The sequence below is a fragment of the Sitophilus oryzae genome, unplaced genomic scaffold (assembly GCF_002938485.1).
Source record: "Sitophilus oryzae breed Bouriz unplaced genomic scaffold, Soryzae_2.0 scaffold_637_pilon_pilon, whole genome shotgun sequence".
Classification (NCBI taxonomy): domain Eukaryota; kingdom Metazoa; phylum Arthropoda; class Insecta; order Coleoptera; family Curculionidae; genus Sitophilus; species Sitophilus oryzae.
This window is the reverse complement of record NW_022147237.1, coordinates 3,274,237-3,292,698: the sequence shown is the minus strand read 5'-3', so window position 1 is coordinate 3,292,698 and position 18,462 is coordinate 3,274,237. Positions and strand designations below refer to the sequence as shown.

The 18,462-nt window shown below is 31.1% G+C and overlaps 3 protein-coding genes across 4 annotated transcripts; 1 reads left to right on the top strand and 2 right to left on the bottom strand.

Moving 5' to 3' along the window:
- Nucleotides 1-994: 994 nt before the first annotated feature.
- Nucleotides 995-1,952, bottom strand: LOC115887755 (RNA polymerase II transcriptional coactivator). Its single transcript, XM_030907242.1, has 2 exons — nucleotides 1,631-1,952; nucleotides 995-1,413 (listed from the first exon to the last, which is right to left on the bottom strand). The coding sequence occupies exons 1-2, from the start codon at nucleotides 1,691-1,693 to the stop codon at nucleotides 1,153-1,155; spliced, it is 324 nt and encodes a 107-aa protein (XP_030763102.1). The 5' UTR covers nucleotides 1,694-1,952; the 3' UTR covers nucleotides 995-1,152.
- Nucleotides 1,953-2,568: 616 nt separating this feature from the next.
- Nucleotides 2,569-4,463, bottom strand: LOC115887815 (GTPase Era, mitochondrial). Of its 2 annotated transcripts, XM_030907327.1 has the most exons (7): nucleotides 4,358-4,463; nucleotides 3,983-4,239; nucleotides 3,803-3,927; nucleotides 3,569-3,743; nucleotides 3,278-3,452; nucleotides 2,830-3,033; nucleotides 2,569-2,771 (listed from the first exon to the last, which is right to left on the bottom strand). In XM_030907327.1, the coding sequence occupies exons 2-7, from the start codon at nucleotides 4,193-4,195 to the stop codon at nucleotides 2,593-2,595; spliced, it is 1,071 nt and encodes a 356-aa protein (XP_030763187.1). In that variant the 5' UTR covers nucleotides 4,196-4,239; nucleotides 4,358-4,463; the 3' UTR covers nucleotides 2,569-2,592. The 2 variants fall into 2 exon arrangements, with proteins under 2 accessions (XP_030763187.1, XP_030763186.1); XM_030907326.1 differs by having other exon boundaries at nucleotides 3,983-4,438.
- Nucleotides 4,464-6,106: 1,643 nt separating this feature from the next.
- LOC115887753 (luc7-like protein 3) lies at nucleotides 6,107-17,055 on the top strand. Its single transcript, XM_030907240.1, has 6 exons — nucleotides 6,107-6,250; nucleotides 6,318-6,429; nucleotides 6,491-7,230; nucleotides 7,294-7,460; nucleotides 10,494-10,591; nucleotides 16,775-17,055. Exons 2-5 carry the CDS (start codon nucleotides 6,325-6,327, stop codon nucleotides 10,547-10,549), a joined length of 1,068 nt encoding a protein of 355 aa, XP_030763100.1. The 5' UTR covers nucleotides 6,107-6,250; nucleotides 6,318-6,324; the 3' UTR covers nucleotides 10,550-10,591; nucleotides 16,775-17,055.
- The last annotated feature ends 1,407 nt before the right edge of the window (nucleotides 17,056-18,462 follow it).

Below are 18,462 nucleotides of genomic sequence, written 5' to 3'. Positions count from 1 at the left end.
AAAATAAGGCACCGATCCAATCAATAATCTATGAACTTATATTAGATTAGATTTTTATTTAACTTATCTTATTTTTCGATATTTGCGTATTAGTAAAGTAAAATAGTATATTGTAACTAGCAATTTATCCTGGGGTGGGCCTGGGGGTGGCCTGGGTTTGAGTCCAGGGGGGGCCTAGGACCTTTGTTTTTTTAAAAATGAGAAATAATTTTAAAAAATACATTTTTTTAATAAAACGTAAAACGTTTTACATGAATTTCTCTATCAATGAATTTCATAGACTTGGTTATCAAACCGTGTTCCCGTAGATTACTTAAATACCTACAAATTTTCTAAAAAAAATTAACACGTTTTTTGAACAAAACAAAATAATATTAACTAAACAAAACTAGAAAACGTCATTTTTACTACATCAGCAGCAAATAAAAATTAATACGTAGACAAGAGTCATAAAATTCAAGATTTCTGTAGTTACGCTAATGAGTATATTCTAGTAAAATTGTAAATCTATTTATTCTTTAGTCATAGCACGGCATTATAAATATGCTGTGGTCATAGTGTAAAACTCAATGTAAAACCACTCCTTGAACCACCCCCATTGTGTTAATTTATGATTAGGCAACCAGATATATCAAATAACTTCTTTTTAAAAAAATAACGACTCTTACAAAATACAAAGATTACAATAAATAGTAATCAGATTGCTTACATCTAATAACCCTTATTTTAAAATCAATAATTATGATTATACTGTATGATGGAAAAAAACGGCGTCCAGTTGGCTTGTAAATGAACATCGATGCCATTCTCCTTATAATTAGACATAAAAATGACAACGATCTTTATTTCATAGCCATCTCTGACGCCGTTTTTTCTCAATCATATCATATTTAGAAAATCCTTTTTAAATTACTTAATAAAGACTATCAAATGCTTCCAGTTTGTTTATAAAGGTGATAATCTTAAACAGATTACTTCATATTAAAATTAAAAATGCATTATCAACTATTTATTTGAATCATTTTAAATGATAACAGTTATCAAAGTAAATAATTTAAGTTAATTCCTAGAAATTCTTAACATACAAAACACCTTAATTATTTTTATACTTTACAAAAAAAATAAAACATTACATAATAATATTTATGAAATTTAACAAGCCTTCTTGAATTCTTCATCGACCTCATCGACGGATGCTTTAAAGCGTTGCCATTGTTCTCCAGTTAACATTATACCCTTCTTGCCAGGCTTCAGATCCCCATCGGCATTGTAAAACTCACGAATATTTACGTAAACTTTACCTTTAAATTCCGAAATTTTGACAAATTTTTTATTCCCTAAATCCCATGTAGGTTCCTTGGCGTCAGTACGCAATGAACCATCACTCTTCACCTTCTTTTTCACTGGCTCCCTCTAAAATAGAGTTATATTTAAGTTCTACTTCAAAATATCGAAGCAATATTATTTATCAATACATTATAAAAATAAAATGAAGGATTGAAACAATCTTACTAAAGAAAACAAGGTAAAAAAAATACAAGAAAAAAATTAGGCAGGCCCACTAATGGACGTAGGTGTAGTATCAGTAATAAAATAGTTTATCGGTTCAACAAAATAAATATGTACTTACATCCTCTGGGCCTGAATCAGATGAAGAATCAGAGGTGTCTTCCTTCTTTGATTTTTTAGGCATGTTAATAGTAATTGAATATCTTGTTTAGTAGAAATAAATCAAAGCAGAGAGCTAAAGAAAATCCACCAAAATTGGGTAACCCAAAATTATATACTTGTTTCACAAAATAGAAATTGAGTTGATTTCTATTTTGTGCTTGTTTGTTGAAAATTGTTAATTGTAAACTACACACAGCAACACAGCAAAAACCAGGCAAAACAATCAGCAACGACGGCAAATATAGCAAAGCAAATGGCGGCAAAGTCGGCAAACAGCGGTTAGGTTAGTTTTGGCGCCTTATTTAAAACGTCGTGAGCTTTACTGTCATTAAAAACACAATACATACATACATGTCTCATTTCAATTCATAAAGAAAATAGAAAAAATAACTTGACTTTTATATGATTCAAGTTCCAAATAAGAGATTAATATTCTTTGCAACATGAGGCCGAAAAAAAGTTCCAAATAAGCAAATACGTTTAAATAAAATATACGACGGCCTCCCCATAAGAGCAATGAGAGGATTTACGTCCCAGTATTGAAGGATGACAGAAAATCGAGTCGAATGTTCAAGACATAGGTTCATCCTTGTTTAGTCAAACCTCCTACAAACCAAGGATAGACTTATGTAGGAAATGCATTGAAATTCTATAGCCATCCTTCAATATCGGGACAGGAATTTAAGCGGTACCCTCCGTATACTTTATTTTAAACGTATTTGCAAATAAGATATTACTATCCATAGTTACTATCCTTTGTAACGTAAGGACGCAAATCTACCACATTAAAGAAGTACATATTATTATCTTTACCTTACATTAAAATAAAGACATCCCTATCAGAGTCCCTACTTATTATACATATATAATAATCTGTCTTATTATTAAAGAACAAAATCATGTTAAAAAAATAAGTACATTTTATTCATTATAAGGAGGATACAACACTATTTTTATGGTAACAATACATTGAAAAGCATTTTGAAGATCATCCTGTACACTTTGAGTTATCTGTTTCAGTTTCCCATCTGAAACACCCGCTATCAATTTTGCTTTTCTAGCTGATGGGCATTTTACAAGGACAACAGTATTAATAATCCCTAAAGAAAGTATATTATTTATAAAAGTTACTGATTAAATTCAAATAAAATTTATTACCTTCATCATTTACATCAAAATATTCAATTTCTGTTTGTAAACCGTAAGGAATCTCTTGAGGTAAAAAGTCCAATAATTTGGCACGTACTGATGTTACAATAATATTTTCAGCACTTTGATCTGTCCAAATTTCCTCACGAAACATCCATTTACCTAATTTTGCATTCGCTATCAAATGTTTTTTGACTTCAGCTAATCCATCACCTTAAATATATATCCATGGGTAATTTTCATGTAATTTCACAGTTTTAAAACAATAGGAAACAGTGGTGATTGCTTAATAAGTATTACTTCTTAAAAATAAATAACATCTTGATAGAAAATGTATCAAGTTTCATATTTTATAGCTATATTTTTCTAAATTAAGTATTCTTTTTAATTTTACAAAGCCATATTGTTTGACAGAGATAATCCAGTGTCTCCCATACAAAAAGACAATCATCAATACCTGTTAAAGCTGAAACCATGAATATTTCCTCAAAATTAGGCCAACCTCTCATTTTATCTGTTGAAGATAAATGTTTTGACTTTATTTGACCTGGTATAGGCTTCCCTCTTATACAATTATTTGTTATAATTCTGGTCAAGTCCAATAACTTCCGTTTTGATTTTAATATGTCTACCTTAAATTTATTTCTAAAATAAATATCATAGCAATCTGAAAAACTAGTTTATAAATTACGTGCAGTTTTTAATTATTCTTAATTGTCATATTTTAAATTTGTTAGACCAGACTTACCTTATTAAAAATTAGAAAACTAGGTTTTTCTTTATGAAATTCGAGCAATTTTATAATTTTTAGGTCCAGTCTTTCTCTTCTACTTATATTGGACACATCATGAATAACACCTATCATATCTGCATCTTTTAATGCTTTTTTCGTGTCTCTTTTAAATGAGTTTTCAAGATTGTATCTACAAGGAGAAGTATGAGTTTATATAGGTATTTTGTTGATAGTGAAATTGTAACTAACCGATTCTGTTCCTTTTCACTAACTAATCCTGGCGTATCAAGAAATACAACTTGAGTGTCGCGTTCAGTATATATTGCCATTGACTTCGATCTTGTTGTGTGCGCTTTACTTGATGACGGACAAACCTACAAACCTTTCAAAATAGTATGCCTTATTCGGCTTACAATAAACCTACCTCACCATTCTGTTCACTAAATTATTAATTAATGTACTTTTTCCTGCATTAGGAACGCCTATAATTCCAACTTTTAAGATCTTAGTATCATATTCAGGAACCTCAAGGTTTCTAGCATTGCTTGTAAGCGAAGAACAACGCCTTAGTAAACTTATAATAGAAGTGGATTTTAAAAGTTCACATCTTATAGAATATATAAACATATTAACTTGGGACATTAATTATCTATATATTAAACTTTTGAATACCACTTTCAATGACTCTGGAAACAGAAGATTGTATGTTTTTTTTAAATGAGAGTATGTGTATACAAGAAGTAATATTTTAATGTGCCTAAATTGAGGCCATAAATTATTAAAGGGAATATTTATAAAAGATACCTAGTATATGAGATGAAAAATTGTGAATTTCTCTCTTAACTTGCTCTTAACCTTACTATTGCTAATGACAAATGACATATTGCATGTTGACAGTTGACACATGACGGCTAAAATTTCAAATCCATTGTAATCCATTGATCGATACTGGAGAAAAAGGCTGGGTGTTTCTTTAAATTTTTATAGGCAGCGATAAATGTACTTAAAAAGACATAGAAATCGCAAACAAATAAAAAAATAATAAAAAACTTATGATGAAGACATTTAATTTCCAGAAACATCTGCGTTTAAAACATTTTTTACACGTAAAATAAATTGATTTTAAGTTGCCTATCAAAACCAAATTAAAATAAAGTCCCTAAATATTAGGTAAATGTTCTGTGGTGCCAGGACTGCCAGGCTAATAAATATAAATTCCAAAGATACAAGCAGGGTTCGGAAAACTACATGTTACTTTTAAAAACTACATAAACCACATTACATGTAGTTAATGTAGTTTATGTAGAGGGTGTAGTTTATGTAACCTATGTATGTAACTTTCAAATATCAAAGGTTTGAGGTGAAGTTATAATAAGTTGAAGCTTTAAAAACACATAATGTATTTAAGAAAACAGAAGAAATATGGCTTTAAATATAATATTTACATCATATTATCTTACACCTCATACAAATGAAAATTATTCATAATATCAATACATAGTTTATTAACGTAGTTTTCATGTAATTAATGAACGGGAAAATTAATATTTCGGCTGAAATTTATAAATATAAAGGTAATAAAGTATATAAAATATAAATTACATGAAGAATCCTGGAGAAAATGACGTTTCTGCAGTAGTAGGTATGTCCCATGTATATCAAAAATAGGTAGTAAATAAACACTGTTTTTACATTTTTTAGATGCAAGAAAATGGTGTTATAATCTCTTTGATCGGCGATTTTTTTGAAAATGGAAACAATTTACAGCAAGGTAAGATCATTTTTAACTATAGCCAACATTAGTTATCTCCAGTATGTGCGATTTATTGTCAATAAAGCAATAAATCGGACTGATAATCTGATTATGTTATCCGACTAAAAGTCTCTTTTTGCATCTTTTTGATTTATAAGCCAGGTTCTTTGGGAATAATGGACGCTTTTTTTAAACAGTTTATTTATATTTTATACCTATTGATATTTTTACATTGTTAATTTTTGTATAAAAAAATTGTTTTTCTGTTTTCAGGTTTTTGTATAAGGCTCCCGTTTTCATGTTCCTGTGTCCGTTTTCTGTCCTTGAAGTTTGCGAATGCGTGTGTTTATTTACAAATTACTGTAAGTCATGCTTATACCTTAACTAATTTACGTTAAAAGTGCATATAATTAACTAATTGGTATTGAAACAATACAATCCTCTATATTTTTATATTTATTTAGTCACGTTGTTCCATATTTCAAATAAATATATGTGAATAATTATTTTTTGGTTTTATTTATGAAGCTTTAAAAACACATAATGTATTTAAGAAAACAGAAGAAATATGGCTTTAAATATAATATTTACATCATATTATCTCTATTACACCTCATACAAATGAAAATTATTCATAATATCAATACATAGTTTATTAACGTAGTTTTCATGTAGTTAATGAACGGGAAAAGACGTAGTTTTTGAAGAAAAACTACACGTAGTTAATCAGGTAAATTACGTCTTAATTAACTACTTCCGAACCCTGGATACAAGTAAATTATAAACTTGTGTTATAAACTCTGATAGCCCAGTTGACAGTTGACATTTTCCTGGTTGTCCCGATTTTTCACATTTTATTTATAGTAAATAGCTGATAATTGTTTATAATTTATATGCTAGTTACCTCGTGGTTTCAAATATAACTGGTGTCGAAACATTCTTAGGTAATTAAGAAATAGTTGTAAAATATAGTATAGCTTCTTATTTATTATTACTCAATTTATAAAACAGATTTGCAATGGCGGTCCTCGCTGCAGCTCAATTGTTGGACGAGCTTATGGGAAGGCATCGAAATGTTGCTCCTAATGAAGAAGTTAAAAGAACAAACTGGGAAGATTCTGAGGTAAGTTAATCCATTAATACGTTAATATATAAAGCGACGATTTATTGTGTTAAAATTTTAGTTTTGCAGTTATTTTATGGTAAAATTTTGTCCCCACGATTTGTTTGTTAATACTAGAGCCGATTTAGGGCCTTGCGCAAAAACTCATGATGAGGAAGCGAGAAAGCTTTTTCAAGAAGCTAAGAAGACCCATTATAAGAAATTACAATATTTTGATGATTTTATAAGATTTTGTTCTTCAATGATTAATGAGGTGGACAGGAAAATCGTAAAAGGCAAACAAAGATTAGCTCTTAGTGGTCGAAACGCCATAAACAACGCCAATCCTGTTCAGAACGAAAAAGATAAGGAAAAAATAGATATTCTAAATGAACGAATTAATGAATTAGAAAAAGAAGCTGAGCAAGCTGGCACTGATGGTAATGTGGAGCAGGCTCAAGGCTTGATGAAACTTTGTGATCAATTGAAAGAAGAACGAGATGTTTTAAAGAAACATTCCGAAATTGGTCATTTAAACATGACTGCTCAGTTAGCTGTTGAGCAAGAAAAGCAAATGGAGGTATGTGAAGTTTGTGGGGCTTTTTTAATTGTCGGAGACGCCCAGCAAAGGATTGATGATCATTTAATGGGCAAGCAACATATGGGATATATGAGGCTCAAAAGTGCTGTAGAGGAAATTATGGCAATTGTTAAGGAAGTCAAGGAGGGTCCCCGTAGGAATAAAGATAGGGATCGGGAAAAGAGAAGAGAACCAACAAGGGAAAAAGAGAAGGAAAGGGAAAGGAGTCGGTCAGGGCACAGGTAGTACTTTGATTTAGAGGTTTCTATTTTTATTTGTTATATTTTTGTTATAATATCTTCTAGAGACAAGCATAGGGAGAAGGACAAGGAACGTGAAAAGAAAGACAAAGATTATGAGAAAAGGAAGACCGAAGAGAAGGAGAGAAGGGAGAGGGATCGAGATCATGAAAAGGAGAGGGACCGTGAGAGGGGTAGAGAAAAAGAAAGAAGATATCGCTCTGACCGTGAAGGTAAATATATGAAACATTTTCTAACTTTTTAAAACATGAGTATATTTCTGCTATACTTCATTTGATTCGGATTATGTGAATATGTTCTTATTAGATCTATCGTATGAGTGAAAAAGAAATGGTGTCAACAATGGCTATGAAATAAAGATCGCTATCATTTCATATTTAAAATTATATTCATTTCCAAGCCAACTGAACGTGTTTTTTTTTCGATCATAGAGTATAACTATGTACTTAGTACTGGGAGTATTAGTACTGGGAGAATTGTCAGATCAGGGGCTTGGAACACCCTCAAAAAGGAAATACCACTTCTGCAACTCCCAGTGGACGATATGCCAAGAACGTACAACTTTGACAAACATGTCAATGTAGTATTGAGCAATAAGAAGGATTGGAAGAGCGAAACGCTTGCCCAGCAGTTAAAAGACCATACCATAACTTGGTATACAGATGCTTCCAAAACCAATACGGGAACAGGGATCGGAGTGTTTGGGCCGATAGCTAATTACTCCGAACCAATGGGCACTTACCCTAGTATCTTACAGGCAGAAATCTACGCTATCGAGAGATGCGTACAACTTATCTTAGATAGGAACTATCGGAAACAAGAAATAGCCATCTTATCTGATAGTCAAGCAGCGTTAAAGGCGATCAACTCAGTATCAATCAATTGAAATTGGTCAAAGAATGCATAGAGAAGCTGAATAAATTAGGCAAAGAAAACAAAGTCCTCCTACACTGGGTGCCTGCTCACCAAGGGATAGAAGGCAATGAAAAAGCAAATAATCTAGCTAGGAAAGGAGCGAACACTCCACTAACTGGACCAGAACCGTTCTGCTTTCCAAGTGGTAACCAACTCAAGGCGGAACTCAAGAATGAAAATCTTGCAATGGTCTAGGACACTCGAAGAAGTTTCTGAGGGCTTATGATCAAGAAAAATCACAGATCTTCCTGGGTCTGAGTAAGAACAATCTTCGGATTTTCACGGGGTTTTTAACAGGACACTGTCTCCTCAATGAACACCTCAGTAGATTGAAACTAAGAAGAAACGGCGAATGCAGATTCTGTGGGGAAGATGGTGAAACACCAGTACACCTCATCACTGAGTGCGCCGAGACGACAACCATTCGTGCCATGAATTTTGGTACGACTGATATTGGAGATGGAGAACTAGCCTCTATAAAACCGTCCCAGATACTGGCTTTTGTCAAAGCCCTGGGACTGTATGATGAGTTATGATTCAAGAAAGGGGGACACAATGGATCTGGAAGGTCGAAGTGATTAACCCCCCTCCCACTCATTCTAAATTCTAAAAATTCTAATAACTATGTACAGGGTGATCCAGTGTTTTGAAATAGTTTTCTGTGCTGTTTTCTATTTGAGTTTTTTAGTCTAATCTTTTTTACAAAAAAATATGGGAATTGGTAGTGTATATTTTAAAAATATATTTTATAGATTGCTTGATTCAAATATATTTTTATATTAAAAAAATTGGCGCCGGGAGGCACATATAGACACCCATACTAAAATATGTTAATATCTCAAAAACTGCGACTTTCACTGATTTTGATGTTATTACAAATTTTGTTGCAAATATTATTCCTAATCTTAATTTGAAAACCGCGTTTCTCTAGCTACGGTAATTTAGGAGTTACGGTTTTTTAAAATTTTTAACCCCCTTCCATACCCCCTTACCAACCACCCACCCCCACCAAAAATTAATGGCCAGATTCTCGGGTGCCACAGTATTTTTGTGCCAAATTTGGTTAAAATCGGTTCAGCGGTTTTTGAGTTATCGTGTTACAGACGGACAGACAGACAGACAGACACCATGAAAATATTTTGTATTTAGGTCATTTATGACCCAAATAACTCATTTTGAGTGAAATTAAAAAAACTTTTTTTGCTGATCTTAATAGCCTACCATACCTATTGGTATGGTCGGCTAATATAGTTTTTCAAATAGAATGCAATATTTTTTTCAGAGGGTATATTTGCTATAAAATTCCTATGTATTCGAAAAATACACATGATCTACCAAGTGCGTTTTTAGGAGTTTTAGCAATATTTTTAAAATAACAAATTCAATTTTTTTTTCAAATGTAAATATTTTATAACAGTGTTTTTTTTTAAATATTCAATTCATTATAGCATAATAGAGTATATTACATAAACATGTTTAAAACAAGTAAGATGTTTTAAAGGCATTTAAAAACACTGGTTTTTAAATAGAATATTTACAACGCCTCTATAACTTTTTTATTTTTTCAGATAAAAGATCTAGATTTGGTATGTTGGTATATGGCATAAATTAGAATTGATTAACGTATTCAATTCTTTTCGGCCACTTACTGTGTCACCGGAAATGACTACAACTTTTGATTTTTAAATGGTACCCTTTGTATTTTTTTTACTTTACTTGATAGAAAATGGCATTCTGAATAGAGAACTTTTGACATTTTCACTTAAAACAAAATTGTATTTTAATTTCAATCTAGAGTGCCATGGCTGTATTAAAAACACTAATTTTTAATCAAGGAGCCTGGGAAAAATAGATTTGATCATCTAATGTTTTTAGTGTCTTGTCCTGGCCAGTTAAAAGATGCCTAAATAGTATTTTTAATCATATCTCAATTTTTTCAAATGGACCCAGGGTGGCTGATTAACATATTTGGAAAAGGCATTGCTTTGCAATTAATTTGGTACCACACATTTGGTATTTCGAGTCAAATTGTAGTTATGAATCGCATGTTGCAATCTCAAATAAACCATATTCGAAATTGTCAAAAGTTGACATATGATATGTCATTCTATTCAGAGTGTCATTTTCTATCGAATAAGGTAACAAAATACCGAGGGTGCCATTTAAAAATCAAAAGTTGTAGTCATTTCCCGTGAAACAGGAAGCGACTCATAACAATTGAATACGTCAATCAATCTTAATTTATATCATATACTAGCATACCAAATCTCGATTTTTTTACTGAAAAAATAAAAAAGTTATTTCCAGAAATATTTACATTTTTTTTACAGAGCGCCACAGACACCACCACCACCATCACCACGGTTCTCACAGGCATCGACGTTAATATCTTCAAAACGTAGTTGACCAGTAAGATCATCTACCACAGGTAGGTGTTATTTTAGTTGAGATATAATTAAAATTTTCTTCCAGGCTTAGTGCAGGTTAGTGAAATGAATTCATTCACCTAGTAATTCACTTTCTAAAAAAAAACAAAATTGAAAGGTGATTTTTTTTAAATTAAGTTCTATATTAATTACCAACAACCTGAATGGAGTTTTTCAGTAAAATTTTAGATTAATGTCAAATTTCTAGTCATTTATTTTTATTTTTATTTGTATCTGGTCATTCTGAAATTGGTGGTTTGGATTTTGATGTATAAGATATAATGGAGATACGCTAATGTAAATATAAATGTCTTAGGAGAGGAAAAGTTGGTTGATACGTTTCTTCTATGCAGTATTGCCAGATTTTTCATTAAAAATGTAAAATAAAACAAGAAAACATTTCTAAGAGGAAACCAAAACTTAATATTATGGAGGCGTTATAACGTTACCACATGCCGCTTTTTTACTTAGAGAAGACGCTATGAAAATTGTGACATTTTGTTACATTGTGTTATAAATTGAGATACTGTATTTATTAAAAAATATAAGTAAATATTAATGAAACGAAAATAATTCTTACAGCTTTAGTGTATATTAATAAATAATATTTTCTTGCCTTTAGCTGTGTATTTTTTTTAATTTCGAAAAATCGAAAGTAGAGAAAAAAAATAAAAAGTAAAAAGAAAATTGTTTTGCTTGTCGTAAAGGGGGGAACCAAGCTCCATTCCCACAACCGGTTTCTGGGCCTACCCTTCATCAGGTGGTCTGTCCAGAGGCTGATTCTCACCGATACGGCAAGCAAAACTTCTTCATACATACAACATAATTCTTACAGCTTTAGTGTATATTAATAAATAATATTTTCTTACCTTTAGCTGTGTATTTTTTCTAATTTCGAAAAATCGAAAGTAGAGAAAAAAAAGTAAAAAGAAAATTGTTTTGCTTGTCGTATAGGGGGGAACCAAGCTCCACTCCCACAACCGGTTTCTGGGCCTACCCTTCATCAGGTGGGCTGTCCAGGGGCTGGTTCTCACCGATACGGCAAGCAAAACTTCTTCTATATCTACAGACGATGTCGTAAAGTGTCGGACAGCCCACCTGATGAAGGGTAGGCCCAGAAACCGGTTGTGGGAGTGGAGCTTGGTTCCCCCCTTTACGACAAGCAAAAGAATTTTCTTTTTACTTTTTATTTTTTCTCTACTTTCGATTTTTCGAAATTAAAAAAATACACAACTAAAGACAAGAAAATATTATTTATTAATATACACTAAAGCTGTAAGAATTATGTTCATTCATATATATTTGAGCGGGCCGAAAAACGCTCTTTACCATCTTTGACGGGAGATGCACTAATATCTCACCGACACTTTACGACATCGTCTGTTGATATAGAAGAAGTTTTGCTTGCCGTATCGGTGAGAACCAGCCCCTGGACAGCCCACCTGATGAAGGGTAGGCCCAGAAACCGGTTGTGGGAGTGGAGCTTGGTTCCCCCCTTTACGACAAGCAAAACAATTTTCTTTTTACTTTTTATTTTTTTTTCTACTTTCGATTTTTCAAAATTAGAAAAAATACACAGCTAAAGGCAAGAAAATATTATTTATTAGTAAATACTAATTAACTTAAAATATACTCTTTTCATACTTATAGTAGAATTGTGGCGGTGTTGTACTCACATATTTTTCAGGTCTTCACTAAAGTCTATTTTACGTTGCTAGTCATTCTAAGTAGTTACTGAAGCTGAAGTTATCTATCATTATATTTGTCTTGCTCATTAAAATATGGACCACCAATTTAGAATAACCAGGCTGGTATGTTACTGAAGGACTCCCAAAATTGTTAATCAAGTAACTAGTAAATGTAAATAAGAACCCAACTTTTTGGTGTGGTTAATCATATTTTATATATATAGATACTCTTTATGTATAATAGGACTTGGTAAAAAACGCCAATGTGTCTTATAAGTTTTCAGCAGTGAAACGTCCAGACGCTACAAACAGTTGGCAACACTGTCCGCGATTTTTTGTACTTTTGTACCACGAGGTATTTATAGCTTAAGTTTGAAAAAAGTTTTATATAAAATTAGTTTATGTTGTGGCAAATGCTCACTATCTCCGTACCTACACCACACGAAACATTCGATATCGGTTTCATCATTTTTAAATGAGGTATTTATTCATTTATATATTGATAAGTCTATGAAATACTTTTAATTTTGATTATAGTACGTTTAATATATGTATCATTCAGAAGATATTATATCACTCTGTACAGTTTGATGTATACTCTTGTGATAAATAAGGTTGTTTGGTTTGACGTTTTGAGTGACGTGAAATTAGACAGATGTAGCTGGTCTTCCATAGGGTTGTTCTGTAACAACAAGTCAAAATTTATGATTGGAAAATATTTTATTGTAATTTCTGACCTTTTTTTTTAATTATTTATTTCTGTTTGTTTCTAAATAGTACTCTTAGTTCTATTCTGTCTAGTACTAAATTGTTATTCTAGAAACCCACATGTCTTTGGGGTAATAATGTTAATAATTATAAATATGCAAGTATAGAGTTATAAGCAAGAAGTACAAAATTGAATACAAAAATAACTGCTTAAGGCATTACTTTATTTTACTACATTTTCCGATAAAATTTAAGATTTTTTAATAACAATGGAATTTTTTAAACTCTTTTTCATATTTATTGAACTGACATTCTCTAGAGTGAATGGACTTGTACAGGGTGGCGCCTCTCATACGCCGCGGAGGCTCCAAGGAGAACGACAGTTTGTATTGAAATTAAATTTTGTGAGCATATGTAGGTTAATTCAGAGGACTTTTTAAAAATATAGAGAGTTCTACAGGGTGTCCCCAAAAAAAGTTACACATCAAAGTTGTGTTTTTTGTAATGGAACACCTTATATATTAATTGATTTTCGGATTCTGGGAGAAAAATAAAGGTGAGTTTTATAAGAGAAGTATATGACTAAAATGTAAGGTTTTTGACATATTAAACATTTTCTAGAAATAAAGAACAATTTTTAAATTACAATAAAAGCTACCTAAATTGGAATTTACTCGGTATAGCTTTTTTTGTAGTTAAATTAACTATTGTACTTTAAATCAAATTAAAACTTAAAAGCATATTACTTTTATTTTAAATGGAAGACCCAGTATATTATTCCGATATTCAATGGATAATTCATGTCTCTTCAAAATACTATTAAGGTTGCCTACCCCTGAAACAAAGATTTTCATAGATATTTTCATTTACATGACTTGATCTGAGTAGATAGATCTTCAGAAAATGCAAACTTATCATACATCAGAGAGAATTGATATGATTGTATTAGTTGGTGAATGCAGTGTGCATTCACCAATTAATAGAATACTTAAATACTCCTGATTTTATCTAGTCTGTTTTTTATGGGGATATGTTAAAGCCAGTGTTTACAAAACTCGACCAACTATTGTCGACAACATGAGAGAAATTATTGTATCTACTTTTCGAGGTAGAACTTCTTTTAAAATGAAAAGATCCTTTTGAAAAGACAATTATTTTATGCAGTTAACAGGAAAGGAAACATTTTGAGCATTTGATTTTATCTAGCTAATTTTTATCACATAATTATAGGTTTATATCTAGTTTTTATTCTGTAATAATTAAAATATGTTTTGAACGTGTATCTTTTTATAACCGTTGAGTATTTTATTCTACAATCTTTAATTTTTGTTAAATTAACAAATGGTATACACAGCCACCCTGGATCTTTTTAAATAACAAAGACCTACTGACGCAAAATCATAAAAATTAAAATATCTAAGAAAATCTTTGTCTGAGGGATAGGCACCTTAATAATATTTTGAAGATATATAAATTCGCCATTAAACACCGGAAAAATATATTAGGTATTCCATTTAAAATAAAGGAATAACTTGCTTTTAAAAGCGACTAATGTTCCATATTAATTTTGTCTCACCCTGTATAACTTTTCGGGTCAAATTTCAATTTGGTTTAACATACAATGGTTACTGTAATTAAATATCAGGCTATACAAGGTCAACTAAAATTTAGGTAGCTGTTGTCAAAATTTAAAATTTACTCTTCATTTTCACAAAATGTGAAATAAGCCAAAATCCTTAGATTTTAGGTATATGCTTCTTTAATAAAACTCACCTTTATTTTTTGCCTAGAATCCGAAAATCAATTAATATATAGGGTGTTCCATTAGAAAAAACACAACTTTGATGTGTAACTTTTTTTGGGGACACCCTGTATAATTCTATATATTTTTATAAGATGGTTTCAGTTAACCTACATATGCTGCCAAAATTTCGTTTCGATATAAACTACCGTTCTCCGTGGAGCTTCGGCGGCTTATGAGAGGCGCCACCTTGTATGTAAAATTCTATAAATTTTTATAAAAGAAGAAGGGGTCGAAAAGTAATTATCATATTAAACGTTTTATCCAAATAAATATTTAACCGTTACCAAATCAGAGTAATTCATAAAATATGGTTTCTAACATTTATTTCTGTTTTTCTGCTACTGATATTTTTGTATTAGAAACAACGGGGCAATATTCGGTTGTTGCTATATTTCTATTGCCTACATAATTTTTTTCGTAGTGTTACAACAATAATAGTTTTACATACATTTTTAATAAACAAAATAACTTTAAAATATTTTCTTACGAATTTATATCTTTTCAATTTATTTTGTTAACTAAAAACTACTCCAAAATATAATTTACTCTTCATTATTAATTTAGAACATATTTTTAAATTGTGTTTAAGAAAACACATATTGGAACATATTTCTGTGAAATGTTCACATAATTTAGAAGAATAATTTTTTTCAAATCTTTATTAATACACAGATATACAGTTTCTTATTTATTGTATCTGAAAAATTAAAAATTATGTAATATTTAAAATTAAGTACTATATTTTTGCTTATGGACCTTGATATATTTTACACAGTACATCTTTACGCTCTCTTGATTGTTAAACCAAACAAGCGTACCAAATACTTTCGAACAAGTGATATTTTTTTTCACTACCTCTATAGGCTTGATGCATTCTTCGACGGTGCTGCCACCATCGGAATTTCTCGTAAAAAATGACTTATATACAAATATGCGAGCTTAAATAGCGAATACACGAAAATTTTGTTATAATAATTGAAAAGTAAGTTATTTTTTGTGAAAATTCAAAAAAAGGTAAATATTTTTATATCGTCAGTAGGTCTAACGTGTATTATAATTTATTATTCGAGTTATAAACTTTTTAGGTCAGTTCAACTATGATAGCGAGCATAGTTTTACGTACCGGTTTTGCCAGTGGGTCATAACTGGGGCTATTTGGGTTGTAACTACATTTTCTAAAGGTACATAATTATAATTTTGGAAGATGTTCATCAAAAATTTAAGTATTAGTTGCTTTAAAAAATTACTATTAATATTGATCAAATTATATTTTATCCCTATAGCATATTCCTATTTAATTTTTTGATTATGTAAAAGGCACTTTGTCTACTCACTTGTTTCAATGAACTGCCTGAATCCATTTTTGCTTTTGGGAGAGTTGTATTTAATGTTATTGCACCGAACAACCACACAATTACGCCCTCTTTTTTATGTTATGAACTTTATAGATTTTATTATTATTTGAAATTGTCACAACCCAACCCTACGCCCAATTCAAGTTATTTTTCGCCTAATTTTTACTACCCGAAACAGCGTTACATCACCCATACTTTATACCTGAGAAGTTTATAGTTTCAATAACTGGCATTAGTAAAAACCAAAATACTTAAATATTATGACATAGCCATAGCCATGATTTCAATATTATTTCAATGCTATCAACTCGAACGTTTGAATGAACATGAACAGTTCTGATTTATGCCGTACCGAGCGCTGCTCTCGCAATTTAAAAAAAAATCGGTTGTAATGCACCAAGCCTATACAAGCTTCTTTTATCATATAGACGCTGTAAGTTAATGCAAATTGTCATTTTAAATGCTCGAGGCAATATTTAGCCCTATATATTTTAATAATATATTCAAAGTATTCACTAGGCAATTAAAACAACTTGCAGATCATGAAAAATTAAAAGTATTTTATGACAATTAAGTCTGGTTCCAACCGACGGAGGGCCCTCTCTCATGCAATCGTCTGGATCTTTACAGTTACCAACAGGTGAGGTCATAGGAAGATCAAATCTCTCGGTGGTTTTGTAATAAAATGACTGGTCCTCTCAACTTGCTTGCACTCTCTGAAGCCTTCCAAAGTTCGGATCGTTCAGCCGTTAATTCCAGGTGATTTAGCATAGTAGATATTTTAGATTTAAACTTTCTCACAATTTTTTCCGTAATACATGCATTGGCTTCATATGTTTTAAATATAATATTTAATATTGTTAATTTAAGTTATTTGTATCAAATTAAATAATTACAAATAAATGAATAGTTGGTGGATTTGTTTTACTTAATTGTCCTACTTTGACATACAGATTTGATCACCGTTGGAGCGTGGTTTAGAATTTAACGTGTAAGATAGTGATGGAGATAGTTTACTAAACAATTAAACGTATTAAAGAGAGCAAAAAAGTTGGGTTGATACATTCTGTGCCGTATACCGTCCTAGTAAGCGTTTATGGAAAAAGTCACATCTAGGGTTGGATTTTTAATTTCCACAATTACCCATTTTACTACAGCTGTAATAGATTCTGTAATAGAAGTCTTGGTCTCAGAACTACGTTGTGTTGCTGGCGAAACTACGAAAACAAACAATCATAGTTGTTAGTTTAGTAACTAAAGTCAAAATTGACAGCTGTTACATATTATTTACACTGAAAAGTCTTTAATTAGTGACACTGAGAAGTCTGTACCACAAAACATCCCCCATTAAAACATTTTCTGTAATGGCAATGACTGGAAGTAAAAGCTATACTGTGCGAACAAACACTAGAGGCGCTGCTAGTCATTGAAAAAATAACAAATATTTATTTGTTTTTTAAATATGTCAATATTTTTATTTCGTTGTGTGATTTTGGCAATGTCCTCATTAATTACTGGTGTATTTGTGCCTATTTTACCAAGTACATTTTATTTTAATTATTCATATTTAATTGCTATGGCTTTTTTCGACCGAGAACGCAAACCTGCAAAGAAGAACTGTAGCGTTCCTAATTGCGACAACAAAAATGGCTCTTTTTTTCGTTTTCCAAATCCCGGAGAGATTCCAATCGTTTTGTACTTTTTTTCAGTTTATAGGTATGTAAACTACATAATTTACAATAACATCAATAATTGTTTTATCTCTTTAAACGTTCAATTGGGTATTGATAAACATTTTTTTTTATTGTGACAAAATAAAATTAAATTATGTCATATATAAATTACAATTTTTTATTGTAATTTTTAATACCGGGTGCGTCTCAAAAGAGGCTCACCCCTATATTATCTGACAAACGGATCTAAAACAGCAAGAGGAATGCGGGCAAAAAAAGGCGACGTTGTCACGTTTAATAATAGAGAAGCAAAGTTGCTCAATATTACCTATAAATTGAATATATTTTAGTTTCAGCATACATAATTATATATATGCTAATATCTTGACGTTGTTCTTATTGTATTAATGTATATTTATCTAATTAACTGATCTCCCTCATTCTGCCTATTATAAAAGGCAAAGTATTTCCTAAAAATAACGTCCGCTTAGGGCAAGCTGGCAACGCTGACAAAATTCATCATGGTTGAATCCGGGATATTCAACCAATCTGATTGGTCGAGATTCTCGCACGTCTTGCCGCCATTACCCCCAACTTTATGCCCCTCTCTAGGAATAGTAGAAACAGCCACTACTACTGAAAAAT